The following is a 17,647-nucleotide window of genomic DNA, read 5'->3' as shown; positions in this document are numbered from 1 at the left end:
TGATTAAGTTCTGTAAACTCAAGTGTATTCAAGGTGCAAGGAAAGTATTTTAATACCTTTAACTTGATGGTTTCACTGCTTTAAAAAATTAAATCATTAAAAAATAAATTTCTTTAGAGAAAATGCTATATATGTTTTTTTTATTTTTATTTATGAGACAAACATGAACACATTTCTACATTTACATTTCTGCAAACTTGACATATTTTTAAAGTAGATTTTTAAAAGATTTCTCATTTTTATCATCGTGGACAAACGTATTTATCAATGATCCTTATTTATAACATTTTATATAATCTAATTTAATTCCTTCTTTTAGTCATGCTCGTTTAAACTTCATCAGTTTCACTGCATAAGAGTTTTTTCTCAATTCTCACCTCAACTTTTTCAACCACTTGTTTTCCGAAGGAGCAGACCTTTGTCGAGCAGGTAATGGTCATGTTCTCTGAGCTCTCATACTGACTAGTCACGCCATAGAACGCTCCAGAATCCTCCTGTATGTTACAGTTCAGATCGGCCTGTGGAGACAATGATAATTTAATAACCAGATGGAGAGGAAAATGGTCATAAAAATACACTTGTGCAATCTGACCAAGGGCTCAAGGTTCCAAATTAATGTGTAATCAGCAGACAGTTATAAATTAATTTTTGACAGGATTAATGTGCTCAATGTAAAGAGTAAACTCTTCTTCAGTTACTTTAATCTGTGAATAGAGCCTCCTCTGATAACCATCAAGGCCACAGACATATGAAGTAACTGCAGTCTTTCTTTCACAGGTTCAGATGTATTTAATGCAACTTTTTTTGCAACTTTTAAGGACTAGAGATCTTCAATGCTGTTGAAAGGTATGAATAAAAAAATCCCTTGCACAGTCTGAGATTTCAAGGCTATAAAACAAACGATTTAGTGCCATGACTGCGTCTATAGATCAACATTCTGCTACATCTCCTTTTGTGTTCCACGGAGGAAGTCTTACGGTTTAGAATGACATGAGGTTGAGTAATGACAGAATTTCCATTTTTGGGTGAACTATCCCTTTAATAACATCAGATAAACTACTCATACTGGCAAGCATAGACCACCATTTAAAAACAGCTGTAGTAAGCATCCGTTCTAAGAATGTAAAATTCCAGAGAGGAGTGCCAGTGTATAAATGAATATAGAGAGAGAATGGAAGTGTGTGTGTATATGGTGGGGTGGGGGTGGGGGGGGGCGGGGGGTGGTACACTTTATATCAGCCTGTCCAGGATGCTGGCGTCTGGTTCGCTTGTGTGCTTGCACCTGTCGTCCAGAGCGGCAGGTGTTCAAATATAGCCTCCCTATCAAACACAGCATCAGCAGAATTAAAGGACAGCACTAGCTCAGTTTCACATTCAGACCACGCTGGGATTAAAAACGACACTTCGGGCTTTTAGGCAGCACTTTAATCAAACGTAAAGGTGTTGAACATGTTGCTCTCAGCTGCATGAATTAAAAAAGATGCTGGTGACCCACTAGACAGTGGAATGCAGGAACTAAAACTACAACACCAGAAAAAATTCAAACTGGAAAACCTTTGCAACAGCACTGTCGAATTGCATTTTTACATTTTCTGAGCAAAATGTGAGGGGTGCTTGGTCATGCAAAATTTGCAGTAACAATGCTGCAAATTACTGCATAATTTTGTAAATGCATAGTGACTCACCCAGAACTTCACCAGGAAGAAGGCATTCTGAGGCCCTTTTCCAAACAGCTCCTTTAGCCCCCCCTTTTTCTCAGGGAATTTATCGTAGATTTGATGTATATCCACTGTCTCAAGGAGCGCATCACTGTATGAATAATTTGTCTGGCCGATGTGCACAAACAGATGCTTGTTGTACTGTAAAGAGAGTTTGTAATTAGAACAATACAAATACAATTACTGCAGGCATTTTTGTAAACACTCAACAACTTTTCAAAAGAACATTTTCATTTTATAATCAGTGTTGGGTAAGTTGCTAAAAAATAGCAACCCACTACAAATTACTTCTCTAAATTTGTAATACAATTATTTACTGATTACTTCACAGAAAAGTAATGTAATTACTTTACTTTTAAGTTACTTTCTAGAAAGTTTAGTTTTTTTCCGTTCAACGACTTCAAAATAATGTCTACCTTTCCTGTCACAGAACAGGATGTACACAAACAGATGTACACCTGAACATAATGAATGTTTTAAATGTATTCTAAAATACATACATAATATTATTTTAGAAATATTTGTAATCCAAGTAATGTACTCAAAACTAACTTAATTGAAATTCTCTAATCTGGTTACAAAAATTTACATTGTAATGTGTAACAAAACTCTGACAAAAAAGTGATTAGATTTCAGTAACTAATTACTTTGTAATCAGATTACACCCAACACTAAGCCCGTTTACATGTACTCCAATATGCTGATAACTCCCAAAAATCATCTAAATAGAAAAATTCAAAGCAAGAAAACCGCATTTACATGAAATTTGAAATAATCGAGTTATTCTCTACTTTTGATGTTAATCCATGAAGAGACATGCCCACAACACTTACATTCATTGGATAAGCCAGTAAGAATGCCGGAAAAGGTGTTTACATGCCATGCGAAATCAGGGTAATGGGCAAAAATATACCTGTGACGATCGTTTTATTCTTAAGCGCATTGTGACCTTCCCGATAAAGGAAAACTGTTGTCGCTTATTAAGCATAATCGGTGTAAGAACGTGCATGTAAATGCACTCACTGATTATAATTGCGTAAGCAGTTGTCAGTAGATTTGGGATTGATGCCGTTTTCATGTATTGATAATCGTAAGATTTTCCTGATGATTATCGATATATACCGATTTGTTTTTCAAAATATAAATAGGGCTGGTCATTTCACAATATTCTTTGTCTTTTCAAACATATTTCTCAACACAACTTTGGTAAAGTGCGAGCGGCAGGGTAAATAAAGTGGTTCGTGCACCGGAAGCACCTGGTGGACGACACGGCGCATTCTAAAATTCAAAACAATTATTTTCTTTTAAGGTACGAACACACCTCAAGCTCACCGTCTCCGGAGGCTGTTAAAAATTTTGCAACACTACGGAGCTCAACTCGCATATTTTTTCATTAAATTCAACCCAAATCATTATCAAAGGACATAGATTATTTACTCTAGTCATTACTGGATTATATATTGTGTATAAGTATCATTCATAGAGCCTACACAAGTCTTTTTGTGGTTTGACAGCTTGAATGAAAGACCTATTCAGTGCTACATACAGGGAAATTGCATAATAAACGTCACCATTTATAATCGTTCAGTTTTCACAGTTACTCCAGTTTCATACACTAACCTGCAAACTCATCCACGTCACTGTGTTAATTCTTGAAGAAGTACAAAATCCTTCGTAACTTTGGACTGCCATCAGCACGTAATGTGTGTGTGATATCTATGCCTGTCCTACCCGCGACCGGCTTCAGCAAATGTCACCCCCTTGTGGTCTCCCAAAGCTATTACGTCAAACTACATTGAATGTAAGTCAACTGAAGTGAACTGAAAACACACAAATTAGGCTTTTAATTTAAATGTTGGCTGATGTTAATATATCAATGCCTCAAAAATCGATAAAATAACGTACCGATCAATAATCGATATATCAGTATTTTATGACATCCCTAGTATGGCAACAAGCTTTTTATAATGTATCCATGAGTTCAAAAGCAATTCCCAAATAATGATTGTATGAGTAAATTACCATTTCAGATTGCTTTTGTAAGCTGTTCAGGTACATTCAAAAGCAGCTCCTTGGCGAAACTAAAAGTTTGATAACTGGACGATTGCATTGGGAATTCAACTCATTCTACGTATTACATAAGATTTATAGCTGCTGTCAGGCCACACCAGAGGGACAAGCATTTCATAGAGATGCTGCCAACATGATAGATGGCACAGGTCTGCTTTTAAAGGGATGCACAGCATTTTGGTCATCCCAGGTCTTACTCTTAATCCATCCATGTCTTCATGACTCCAAAGGATGTGTGTCCCTCTCAGGGTAAATATAGTTTTGAATTTTTCTTGTTCAAATTGACTATTTTTTGTCAATTTGTCCTATCAATTTTATTTCGTTTTCATTAGTTTCCACTCTATGATTGTCCGTTTTAGTTTAGTTTTCTCAAAGTTTTGTAGTTTGTTTAGTTTTATAGTATTATTTCAGTATAGTATTATTTTAGCATTTTAGGACAGCCGAATGTATCGTGTTGATAACTGATATCATTTAAATATGTTTAACTGTGTTATCTGCTATTTAGTGGCATTTTAAAAGACATTATAATTTTAATGAAGGTGGGTTGTAAAGCTTTCAAATTTGATAGTTGACTGTGTATCATGTAAAGTAATTTGTAGTCTTTTTTCCCCATAAAATTTAATTTAATTTTTATTTCAACTGTGTTTTAAAAAACATGTATTTCCTTTACAATTTTGTTTTTTGTTTTCATTAACAATATTAACACTAGTCCCTCTTGATCATGCTTAATATATATGAAAAAAATGTAAAATGAGTGACAGTGGTACTGTGTCTATGTGGTAAAGCAGGTCAGATGCAATAAATCTGGATAGGTGTGCAGACTCACTGAATCTGGGTCCCGCTGATGCTCCAAGAAGGCGGCGAACTCCACAAGCCTCAGTTTGGAGGTGCCGATAGAGCGTCCCTGCCACGCCGGCACTGCAGCAGCTGGGGGTGTGGGGGACTCGAAAGCTAAAGACACACATGCACAATATATAAACATGACTGATGCATATACTGTACATATCTTAATTAATGGTTACAATCAGAACCTAAAAGGGTTTTACAGCTTGATGCCATTGGAAAACCTTTAGTTACACAAAGCACTTTTAGTCAGTTGTTAGTCCGCCTCTTGAGGGCCAGGGGAGTGAGGTTTACACATAATGTACTGCTACTTACCAGCTGGCTACCTTTACACATGCGTGGACAATGTATTTTGGCCTTGCTATACGCAATGCTTAATTTAACTGAGACTCTGGGCTGTCATTAAAGGGTTAAATGTCTGATGTACGGAGTCATGTGACAAAACAACATGCTGCTGATCACAGCAGAGTTTGTCTTTGGGAGAAACAGCAACAAAACTACATCCGGTGAGAAACCTAAGTAATTTTTTACATTGAAACCTGTTTGCGTCAAAAGATTGGAGTCTCTTGTTTCATCCGATATGCCATTTTTAAAATGTAAGCAATTTATCATGAAATGCCACTCTGTTAAACACAATGTAAACTAATGTGTACAAAAGCACAAGGTTTTCATTAGAAATCCTACATATATTTATGGTGCATTTTCACATTGAGAAAATCAATGTTGTTTTCAGAGGCTTTATACTGAGTTTGGACGAAAATAAGGTGGATAATGCTGGCCCTTAATTGTATCAGAATTAATTATGCTGATTTCTGATTGGTAAAATGCTTCAGCACTGGCTATCACTTGTTTGTTTGACAGTGCAAAAAGAGAACATTGAGATTTTGTTGCCAAAGTAAAAGAAAATTGTAAAATAAAAGTCAAATCAAGTCAAATAATTTTTATTTGTATAGTTTTTACTTGTTATTTTCCCATTACACATTGTTCCAAAGCAGCTTTAAAGAAAGTCGGCTGTAATTTCTGTAACGTCTCAAAAACACGAATAACCAACACACCTGGAAACATAATAAACAATTTGACTCTCTATAGCTTGGTCACAACTTAGTTCCGCTATCTACATATGTGGACATTAATTTTCAGGGAAACTATTTGCTCTAGATTTTCTTTTTTTTTTTCATTCTTTTTTCATGTTTATTAGGTGCTACTTGTTACAAATCAAAATGGAAAATGCACACAGCAATCACGCTCGGGTTTCAGGAGGTTAAGTTGGTAGGCTATACAGTATGTAAGCATGTAATTAAGTTCAAAGGCAACAGTGAATGTACACACCTGTAATGGCTGTGGCTGTCTGGATGGGGTAATTCTGCTGTGGGAAATGTTTAACACTGAGGAAACAAAAAATAATATTTTCTTTTAAGTCTATGTACAAATTCATCCATGCTTTCCACAGTTGTTGAATGGCCATTCAAGAGTATAATCTACATGTACTTACTCTTGCGAGGAACCAGGCTGCCCTGTTGACATCTGCCAAAACTAAAAGAGTGGAGGGGAAAAAAGTCAGTATACTGTATGTTAACTAACACCAATTAATTTTTTGCATAAAATTTATTTGAGTGAAATTATGCATGTGGTGGAGGGTGGCCAGGCTGAGAGGATTCACTGAGAGGATTCTTTCCGATAGAGCCCTCACTCGGCATTGCGGAGGATCGCTGGACAGCTGGCTGAGGACCGAATGGCGCCGTGGTCGGGAACCAGAGTTTTTTTTTTTCTTCTCTCTCTCCCTCTCTCTCCCACTAGCTTTCTTTCTCCTCTCCCCTCCCCTCATCCTGCCCAGGTACCTAGAAGGCGGGAAAGACCAGCCGGCGACAGAATGGCCAAAGGGGCAACTCCTCCCCTCCAGGAAGGGAGGTGGAGTAAGTCAGACCGGAGGTTTCCCCGGCTTGAATCGGGCGGTGGGGGTATGTGACGAGGAGGAGGGCGTGGCCAGGCCGAGAGGATTCACTCCACAGCGCTGAGTTGCCCAATCAGCAGGAGAGAGATAAAAGGAGGAGCCGGGGACGCCAGAGAGAGAGAGAGAGAGAGAGAGAGACGCACGCAGCAGTGTTTGTGTGTGCGCTTTTGTTATGTTTCAATTCAGTGTTTTATGTTGAATTAAAGTCTTTTTTTTTTGTTAATCCGGTTCCTGCTTCCTCCTTTCCCCATAAACGAGAGGCTTGTCTGCCACAGTAGCATTAAACATTACAGATGCATGGATAAATTCTTCTGCTTTTCCTTTGAACGGATACAAATGTATTTAGGTGGAGTAGCATCTCTTACCCCTCCCGCCCCAGTCAAGGTGGGCCGTGGGAGCCCCGCCAGACCCAGTCTGCTGTGGATGGCGGTGGCCGAGATGATCTGTGCTGAAGACATGGCTGCCATCCTGTTGAGTGCATCATTTTTCACAGTCTGGTCCTTTAACGAGACAAATTATAGAAGATTGAACTGGAATGTTTGTGATAAAGCTGAAAGGATATGTTAGGTATTATGTTAGTCTGAATCACCATTTACTTTCATTGCATCTTTTTTAAATACAATAGAAGTAACTGATTACGGAGGCTGTCATATTGCCTAGCACCTCCTTTTCATTTTTGGGTGAACTTTCTCTGCAGTGATTCTGATACATTAAACTTTTTAAACTTTTTTTTATAGATGACACATTCTAATACAATGAAAAAATAAAGGTCATTTTAACTTTTCTAACTCTATATATTATACAGGCTAAATGAGAAAACAGATAGAGACTTAAAGGCAGAAATGTAAAGCTTAGAATTGTATAAATTACTAATTATTAATTAATTATTAATTATAATGTTTTTTATTTTTATGCACTTAAATTATTCTGTTAAATCTTGTATTCTTTGAGCTGTAAAGTTGTTTCAGTCGTTGTTATTATAGTAGTTTGCATGGCATTACATGGTAAAATTAGATTTAACTTTACACAGAAAAGGTTAGTAAGTGATTTTATCACACTAAAATCATGTTAACACGTATATTGTTTATGTCTTGTGGCTATACTTTTGAGTATTTTTTTTTTTACGTTTACGGATTGGCCCCATTCACTTCCATTGTAAGTGACTCTAAACATTAAGCCCCAAATACTGTAGATTAAGTTTAATTTGTACTAAACATGGAATATTCCTTTAAACAGTATTAACCATCAAACCACTGATATTCTCTCAAGCTAAACCTCAGATCAGTAAGCAATATTAAAGTTACTGGATGAAAACTGCACTATGCTTTGCCCTTTGATCTTGGTTCGTGTAAAGGAAATGTTGAGCCAGTTAATTGTCATTTGCTTTTTAACTACCAGATGACATAGTATCCCTTGAATGCCTTTAAAGGGATAGGTCACCCAAAAATGAAAATACCAATATCATTTGCTCACCCTCATGTTGTTCCGTATATCTTTATTTCTCCCATGGAACATAGAAAGAGGTGTTATGCAGAATATTGCCCATACAATAAAAGTAAATGGTGACTAAGGCTGTCAGTCACTAACATTTTGCTTAACATCTCCTTTTGTGTTCCACCAGAAGTATAAAAAGTCATATCATTTGGAACAATATGAGGGTGAGTAAATGACAAAAGAATTTTCATTTCATATCCCTGTAACACATCATGTTTTAAGCCATGCATGTTTTTGTACTTGGTGTAATAAAAAAACTATATATATATATATATAAATTGCATTATAGATGTCAGGCAAATTACAAATACTAAAGTATGCGTAGACTGTAAATGTAAATTTTCCAGATACTTTTAAAAATGGACAGATACACATACATTTTCATACAGTATGTTTAAATGATGAGTTATCCAAAGGGGGCACAGATGCATTTGACCTTCATGCTGCATTTTAAATCCTGCAATCTCCTTAACAATCTTTGCATAACCCATATATCACAGATAAAAGAACTAAATATATCGGTGTGCATTCAGCCCCTCACAATACGTATCTTCCTCCAAAACGAACACAGTTTGTGCGAAATAGGAAGGAAACAGATGACAAACATGACAAAGAAAACCAGTCAACCAGTCCAGTGCATACTAAGCAGGGCAGTTGCGATCAGGGAATATAGGTTACAGACAGCCAAACAGCATGTACCTTTAGCTTGGTATGAAATTCTCTGGATTTCCGCCGGGCAAGAACCTGGATATGACTGGAGACCTGGCCACACACACAAACAAACAAACACAAAAGAACATTTTGTAACCATGGAGATGAAAGGCTCTCTGCCATTAGGCACAAAAACATCCATTTTAATTACAAACTTAACATATAATACAACCTTTAACATCATTTTGTCATGACAAAGAAAAAAGGCAATTTAATTAGTTCATTTTTTATTTACTTTACAATTAAATTGTGAAGATTTGCACTGAATTTAGAGCACAAAGCAACAGGTGTTCGCTGTTGTAAAGAATACTTCAGTAACTAAGGAAGGCAGTAAACAAACACATTATATACAGAGGCCTTCAGAATGTCCTTTATGTAATACTTTTGTGGGAACTACCTAGTGTACTACTAACCTGCTTTCTTGTCCGTGTCTTCCCTGTCCTGAGTTTGATGTATCTGGCAATTAATTCGTTACGACCTGTAAGAGAAAACAAAGAAATGCTTGTTGATAGATGACACAATTACATAACCTATATTTTTACATAGTAAAGGAAGTGTTTCAGTGTGTGCACTGACTTGAGATTGATCATAATTCATTGTATACTGCAGTTTTATTAGTGTTTAAGGTTGAGTGATGAATATTTACATACTTGATGTTGAAAACAGAGATTCTTGAAGAAAAAAAAACATCTCGTTTTGTGTTCCACAAAAGAACAATCTTATGTGTGTAAATGATCACAGAATTTTTGGGTGAGCTATTCCTTTAAAGACAACATCTGACTCAAAGCCAATGAACAGCGCAGGGGTTCTCCAGATAGCCTTTACTGAACGTGCATGCAGTGTAATCTCTTCTAACCCAGACCTGGGCCTCCCTATTCTTCAAAACACAAACACACGCATACACACGCACACACAAACACACACACACTATGTATGCTCACAATGCGGGCATTCATGCACACTGCACTCTTAGATCAAAGACCCTCCAAACAGCCAGCTGTAAGCATGCTTACTGCTGCCATAATTCATTCTTTTCACTCACTTGAAAACATGCTCAGCTGGACTTGGCAAACCTGCAAAACAACCTCCAGAGTGAGAAGGGAATTTACAGAGAGAGAGAGAGAGAGAGAGAGAGAGAGTGAGAGAGCCTGTTGAAGAGTGCTAAGTTTTGAGAGTCCCCACCCATGGAGCTGCTAGACAGACCAAAGCACAAACTGATCAAAGACACAAGATAAGGATAAGATAAACAACTGTCATTACAGAATGAGAGCAGATGACTAGTCAACATTTCTTTTCAGAATGTATTGTGGGACAGTGATGGTATCAGATAATACCACTCTACTTGGATACAGGTACTCTATACTATGGGACTGAATTATTTGCATGTTAACGTACCAATATACGTATATGATACTCCAAGGTATTTCAAGGAATATCATAGATATACCATGGTATGTGTGCAAAAACACTGTATTATAATTTTATATATCCAAAAAAGCATTGTATTGCCATGGTGCATGTTAAAAAACAAACAAAAAAAAAAAAACATAGCATTACAACAATAACATGTTAAAGGAAAAATTGTTTTACCATCATACATGTCAAAACAGAGACGGTATTACTATGGTATCATGTCCAAAAACTATGGTAGTACCATGTTAGACATTTAAAATATTATTGTATTACCATGATACATCTCCAAAACACAATGGTATTACTATGGTATACTGTGTATCCAAAACACTATGGTATTACAATAGTATATATCAAAAACACTCTAGTAGTTTATAGTAGTTTATATAGTACTATGGTTCATGTTCCAAAAACAATGCTATTACCATGGTACCAAGTCCAAAACACTATGGTATTACCATGGTACACTTTCCAAACAACTATGATAGTTCCAAGGTACTGTACATGTCCATAAAACTATGGTACTACCATGGTACCATGTCCAAACAAGTATGGTATTACTATGGTACCATGTCCAAAAGACTAAAAAGTAAAAAACTGTCTACTGATCACCAATAACAGGAAACATCAGAGTCTTGTGATGAGTAAGCATTACCATTACCAGTGCTTTATGGAAACAAATGCTAAAAGCAAACACAAGGGCTGAAGAAAACTAACAGAGCTCAATCACTTATTAAGAATGGTACAAAACGTGGTTTAATGGACAGACTGGTATGGGCACATTGAGTTTGCCTTAGAAACCCCTAGGGGTCAGACACCATTCCTTTATAGAGGGGCTGAAGTTTGAGCTTATGCTGGTGGAAGTCATACCACAAAAGCCATTGAGGATGTTTCTGGTCAAAGGTCATCAAAAGAGAATATCAGGAGCTGTCCTAATGTCAGCTCGATCAGAAAAAAGCAGAGGACCAAGTACAGAGCCCTGGGGAACACCCACTGATGACAATTAAATCTGAGCTGATAAATGAACCTCGGATTGACCCATGGATGACTTGGGTTGACCTCAGTATATCTTCAGTTGAGGGAAAGGATTGCACCAAAAATGTGCAGAATAGGGTTCATCAATTACTCTGCATTAACATCTTCTGTTAAACTCTTTTGATGGCTCAAAGTGCCATTGAACCAAAGTGTCATTGAAGACCTGCTGTGATATTTATCAATGTTTATCTCCCCTAAGTGCATTTCTCCATAGAAGCCTTAAATAGCAAGATTGGCTCAACCAGTGGCATGAGTCTGGGTCTGCAATGTGACACTATAGGGACAGAAATGACAAACTTCACCATGACACTTCACCATGACAAAAACTTAAAGTCTCTATGATTGCAAAATAACTCAATTCATTGCTTAGCCTGTTTGAAGAGGGTCATTGCCGTAAAATGGTGATGTCAGGGGCAAAGAGTGTGCCATACTTAGAGTATAACTGTAATTGAAGCCAAGACGTACTACCATGAACTACTCATTTAAAATCTGTTCTCTGTATTTAGCAAGCCATGGATTGGTCAGAACTCACAGTGACAGTGCTTCCTATACACCGATAAACATGAATAGAGACTCTAGGTAATCACTACCATATGTTGTCTTTTAGACACTGGTATCCACAATGGGATGCTGGTGCATCTGTGCTCCCAATAAATCACACAATAGATGATGAAAGAGTGTCTTAAAGCAGGAAGAATTCGGTTCAACTCGCAGGTCAAAGCTTTAACTATTTCAGATGATAATTTTACCATTCACTTACAATCGAAATTCACTCAGTTTCTGTTCTTTTCTTGAAATGTCCTGCAAGTTTCGGGGTGTGGGCCCCAGGGTGTGTGTGTGCGGACAGGGCAGAAGCCCAAAATCTTTGGGACAATGGCCCCGCCGCCCTGCCAGGCCTGATGGATGACTCGAAGGTCTCAGAATCACATTAGAATCATAATGGCCTAAACTAACAATACAAAGATTTTCTGTAGGAGGTCCACGACTCAGTAATGAAGAGAATAAACTCATAGTGCCCAAGTTTAATTTTAAGTTGGATTTCATGGGCTGCACATAGATAAAAAAAAAATTTTTTACCAATTGCCTACTGTACATTAGTGGTTCTCAAAAAGATGTTAGGCAGAATGTTAGCATCAGTCACCATTCACTTATGCATTTCTTTCCATATATAATGCCATAATTATTTTTTTTTTTAAACAGAACAAGAAACCAACCCTTTAAATATTAATTACGGGTTTGGTATTGAGGTGAGTCCCCACTTGATGTCCATTGTAAAATCTGGTTCCTCAAGCAAAACCTGTTGAAAGACACTGACTTGGACCACAAAAAATATGATTATGATAAAACAACTTATTCAGGAGTGACTGTGCTAGCAATGTCCAATCATGCTAACTAACTATCTACCTGATGATTTACCGCAACACCATGAGAAACGGTGAGGCACGACAAAATGCCATATGGTTCAAAGTAAAGGTCAGCCTCCCAAACCAGATGGTGGTCTGAACAATCCCCTCACTGAAAGTCAGGCAGCTTAGACTGATATGATCTTCAGGCTCAATGCAGGTGTTCCCTGAGAGCAAGTCCAAGGGGTGCGGCCAGCTTTTTCCCTTGCCAGATAAAGCCATTCACACACACAAACACACTTATATGCACACACATGCCTGCTAGCATCTGATTACAGTTAGCCAGCTGTCCTTTGTGAAGGCTAGAGCCCATAACACGATGACACCCCTCCGTCCGCAAACCCATTTTCAGAGGGAAGGTCTGAGAGAAAATTCAAGGCCAGATGGCAAGAGACCGTGACGGACAGTCTTTTCTTTTCCAGTGGACATCCCCTTACCCCCCTCATCCCGCCAAAACTGCTATGATTATTTAGTAGACAAAATCTGAGAGGAAAGCTGAGCCTATGATCAGATGGACCAGGGGCACCGAAACTACTTTGAGCCCAATCAACCGAACTTAGTAAGCTGCTATTAAAATATGGCTTGTGTGGTGTTAGATCTCCATGTATTTAACATACCAAAGCCAACTCTACATTAGAGTGTGTATTCTGGCAGGTGTAAGGGGCCGTTCAGATGGAAAGCGTCGGATGCAGCAGCACAATAAAAGAACAGAACGCAGGTGTCTCCACACTTTTTTCAACTTGATACAGCATCTTAAACATGCTGGGCTTCTGCGCGAGGTGCTACAAAACGAGATGCAGCAGTAAGAGACATCCGTTTAGTGTATGTCTGCATAGAAAAACAGTTAAAAAACACCGCAGAGAGTCGTAAAAATGCAGTCAGTGCAAACGGCCCCTAAGACTGCAGTCCAAAAGTAAAATATGACACAAGCTCATTTGTGCTTGTGAATTGAGCGTAAAGAATGACCGTCACACAAATCACAGTGAGAGTGAACTTAGAAGAAATAGCCAAACCAATGTGCCAGCTAATTAATATTCATGAACTCAGCCATCTCCAAACTCACATTCAGGTCTGGCTCTATTCTGTTATGGAACGCCCCCTTTTCACAATCTATTCCCAATGGGTAAAATAAAGTTCTGTGCAATTCTCTTTCACTTGGAAGTATGTAACATCATGAAAGTAAAATGGATTGTAAATGCCATTTCGTTTTGACTTTGGGCTAGTAGATTTTGTCTAATAAAAGGAGGCATTGGACCTATAGCACAGTTTACCCAAACAATGACTATATGAGTTTAGATTTTTGCGTGAACTATCCCTTTAAAGCCCTGAAAGTGTGCACATGTACAACAATCTGGTTGAAAGACTTCCAAAAGGTGAGTTCTTCTCTTCCTGCAATAGAAAAGCCAAACTGGAAACACAGAGTGGATGGAGTAGGTTTGAAGCTGTTTTCTTTAACGGGAGCAATTAAGCATGCTTCCTCTGAGTGCGCAAGGGAGAAAGTGTGTGTGTGTGTGTGTGTGTGTGTGTGTGTATGTGCATGCACGTGAGAGCAAGCGTGCTTTTCTGACTGCTTCCTAACGGTGCGCTGGCTGGATACATCACACCAGCCTATTGGAAATCACACATGGAAAATCCAAACAGCCCCAAATGACCCCTCTCTCTCTCTCTATCTCTCTCTTTATCTTGCTTCATTCTTCATATAGTTTTGGTCGATAAAGTTACTTTGTGAATACTTTGTCAAGGGAGAACTAAAGAGAACGTTTCTCTGTGCACCAAGGTCAACTCTACACTAGTGATGGGTAGTTCATGAACGATTCGTTAATTTTGTCTCAGGAAGATCAAGTAGTCTCAGAGAGTGATTCGTTCATTTTGTCGTGGCCGCACATGATCTAAATTTATAGTTCGTGTTTCATTCGTTTGACACGTGACAGCCACATAGGCTCTGTACAAGAAACAGAAATTATTTGTTCACCTTCCGAGTCTTCGATCACAAGTCTTTCATTCATTTGATTTGTGACAGCCACATAGTCTCTGTGTTGTAAAGAGAAATTAGTTAATACACCCAACCTTCCTTAAATACAAGTGGTTAATTATGTTTTATTTTTGCTCTTACAGTTACACAAAGAGTTTCTGGTCTTAAATCTTAGCTTTATTTTTTGCAATTTATAACTTTGTGAATTTTTCACTGGAGTCGCATGGATTAGTTTTATGCTGCCTTTGTGATTTTTGGAGCCATTCAAAAAATTGCACTTGCATTGAGAGGACCTACATAGCTGAAATATTCTTCTAAAAATCTTTGTTTGTGTTCAGCAGAAGAAAGTCATACACATCTGGGATGGCATGAGGGTGAGTAAATGAAGAGAGAATTTTCTTTTTTGAGTGAACTACTCCTTTAAATTAAAGCTCAGTGCTAAACTGTTTATAATGGATTTACAACTTTTATCTTCACTTATGAAAATATCATAGACTAGAAAACACCACATTATTGACTTGACTATTAAAATGATTTTGAAAAATTTTAATTTTTTCAGTCTCCTTCAGCTTGTTCACAGGGGTTCTAAATACAATTATTATTTAAGTATTAAATTTTTATACACAATTTACAATCATATTTAATCAAACTACACAATGATCACTCTAAGACTTTAAAGATATTACAGTTTAATTTTTTTTTTTTTAATGCATGGTTTTCTGTAAAGCTGCTTTGAAACGATGTGTGTTGTGAAAAGCGCAACACAAATAAAAAAGACTTGACTTTTTATTTCTAAATTTATCCTTGTACGCCATGATACCAGGGTGTTCTGGGTGGTTGCTATGGTGTTCTTGAAGGTTGCTAGGGCATTGCTAGTTGGTTGATAGGGTGTTCTGGGTGGTTGATAGGTGGTTGCATACTGGACAAAGTCATAAGAGGACACTCCCAAGTCTCTAGATATGGCTCGGGTCCATCCTTTAATGTGAATCTATGTGATGAGCAATTGTAATAGTGATGCTTTAAATGTATACTATTGCATTTTACAGATGCTTTTCTCTAAAGTTACTTACAGTGCATTCAATTTGCAAGCACCACTAATTAGTGTACATCAATACAGGAAAAAAATAACCGCAAATATTTCAAAAACTTTTAGAAAATCAATTAAACATGTGACCAGTCATAAATTTACCAAAATTGATTTTAATGCAGAGAAACTAAAATAGCCTAGTGAGGAACAAGAGCTGTTTTACAGGCAGCACTGAGTGACAATAGCATGTATTATGTGGATCAAGGACTCTTTGTAACATGATATCAGTGTCTGTTTCAATCACTCATCCGTCTCAAACAGAGAGCTGTGGGGACAGAGCATGCTGTGACCCGTCTCCTAACTAGCTCTCGGTGCAGTTACATCGATGTCTCACACCTATCAAAGCCAAATGAGAACATTAACACGGCTCAGACAGAACCCATTTCTTGTGTCTATCCGGTCTTCCGGGCCTCTGTCCTTCCTTACACCAAACCCCTTTTTCAAATTCACACGCCATCCCTTTGGGAGACATGATTAAACTCTGTACATCTGGAAAGAAAACGAAACAAAATTACTCATCCTTGGCCCCATTTTATGCAACACAAAAGAAGCAAAGCGCAGGCTTTAAAGTGGGAATATACATAGCTTTTTTTTTTCTCAGAAGACCTTGGATTTTGAAAAATGAAGACTTTTTCAAACAGACCACATCCAGGGACCTCCTTTGGCACACAATACAACCCTCAGCACAAAAGCAATGGCCTATGTGATTTTACAAACACTCTCAGACACCACCTGTCACCCACCTGAATCCCACTTCTTCCACCAAACCACATCTCACACTGACAATCATCCTGTTCCTAAACTATACTCGATCATTTGGGGGAAAGTCTGTCTGTGTTACCCTAAGGACACCCATAGGGTGAGGTGTGTTTCTTAGTCATCTAGAAACATGTTTTTTTTTTATAGAATTAAAATATAATCAGCTGAGTAAGTGCAGTGAGTAAGCAATTATGGGTCTATTACATGTACTGTATAACAGACCAAAATATAACTCCTTTCTCAAAAGAAATCTTGACATCAGCAGTCTCCTTGGTGATCACGATTTCAAGCTTGATTACACTTTCTAACACCATCTAGTGCTCTGCGCATGCATCAGGCTCTAGGAAGTGTAATAGAGCTTCAAATCATGATCGTGCCTAGAGACTGCAATGCAAGATGTATAGTGAAAAAGGAGTTATATTTTGGTTTGTTGTCACTCAAAACCGATTGGATTGCTTCAGAAGACGTAGATTAAACTACTGAAGTCTTATGGATTACTTGCATGCTGCATTTATGTCCTTTTTGGAGCTTCAACATTTTGGTCACTATTCACTTGCTGCTCCCCCTTTTTCTCATTTTCTGTCATCTCTACTGTCCCTCTACATAAAAGAGGCAAAAGGCCAAAAAATAAAATGAACGTATTCATTCATTGTGTGCTTGCTGGCTGTTTCTCCAAATGAATGGGTGTACTCATTACTTGTCTTCTCCTCTAAGAGTAAAGGACAATAATAAGGAAAATACTTTAAGAAAACAGTGAGAGCTAGTTTTGTGTTTTTGGATGGCTTGTCGTGTACTTCCTCTGCTGGCTGCGATTCAACAGCATGGTAGTTAGCCAGTGTATAAGAGCAGAATGACGCTAACTCCCATAACCCCTAGTTTCCCCTGCGGTATGTAATATGGCCCAAACTGGCACTACAGTCTCAGAGTGGGTCTGTTATCCTATTGTGAAAGACACAGTTTAAATTCACAGCATTTCCAACCCTCTGAGTCAGACATTATGTTCACACAATTTTAGAGCTGATCATAACTAGAATAATCTATATTCACTACAGATTTGGCAACATAGGTGTGTTTGATATCCTATAAGAAGAAAACTGAGTTAGTAATACTTAATTCCACGTTATTTGTTAGTTGTGCTTGAAACCGATACATTACTCAATGCAAGCACAGGTGGAAATGGATGTAGAAATA

The 17,647-nt window shown here is 37.7% G+C and overlaps 1 protein-coding gene across 4 annotated transcripts in view; it reads right to left on the bottom strand.

The window, feature by feature from the left end:
- Nucleotides 1-17,647, bottom strand: part of LOC127435813 (transcriptional enhancer factor TEF-1-like) — a 47,463-nt gene that overhangs the window by 6,485 nt on the left and 23,331 nt on the right. Inside the window, exons 1-10 of one of the 4 annotated variants that reach the window (XM_051689536.1) lie at nucleotides 9,830-10,337; nucleotides 9,438-9,664; nucleotides 9,201-9,265; nucleotides 8,776-8,838; nucleotides 6,948-7,082; nucleotides 6,124-6,164; nucleotides 5,961-6,016; nucleotides 4,615-4,739; nucleotides 1,686-1,859; nucleotides 378-518 (exon numbers count right to left, since the gene is read on the bottom strand). In XM_051689536.1, coding sequence (XP_051545496.1) covers nucleotides 378-518; nucleotides 1,686-1,859; nucleotides 4,615-4,739; nucleotides 5,961-6,016; nucleotides 6,124-6,164; nucleotides 6,948-7,082; nucleotides 8,776-8,838; nucleotides 9,201-9,265; nucleotides 9,438-9,477 — 840 coding nt within the window. In that variant the 5' untranslated portion in view covers nucleotides 9,478-9,664; nucleotides 9,830-10,337. The other 3 variants (XM_051689537.1, XM_051689535.1, XM_051689534.1) reach the window with 3 other exon arrangements.

The sequence above is a fragment of the Myxocyprinus asiaticus genome, chromosome 46 (assembly GCF_019703515.2).
Source record: "Myxocyprinus asiaticus isolate MX2 ecotype Aquarium Trade chromosome 46, UBuf_Myxa_2, whole genome shotgun sequence".
NCBI lineage: Eukaryota > Metazoa > Chordata > Actinopteri > Cypriniformes > Catostomidae > Myxocyprinus > Myxocyprinus asiaticus.
This window is presented reverse-complemented; position numbering and strand designations above follow the sequence as displayed.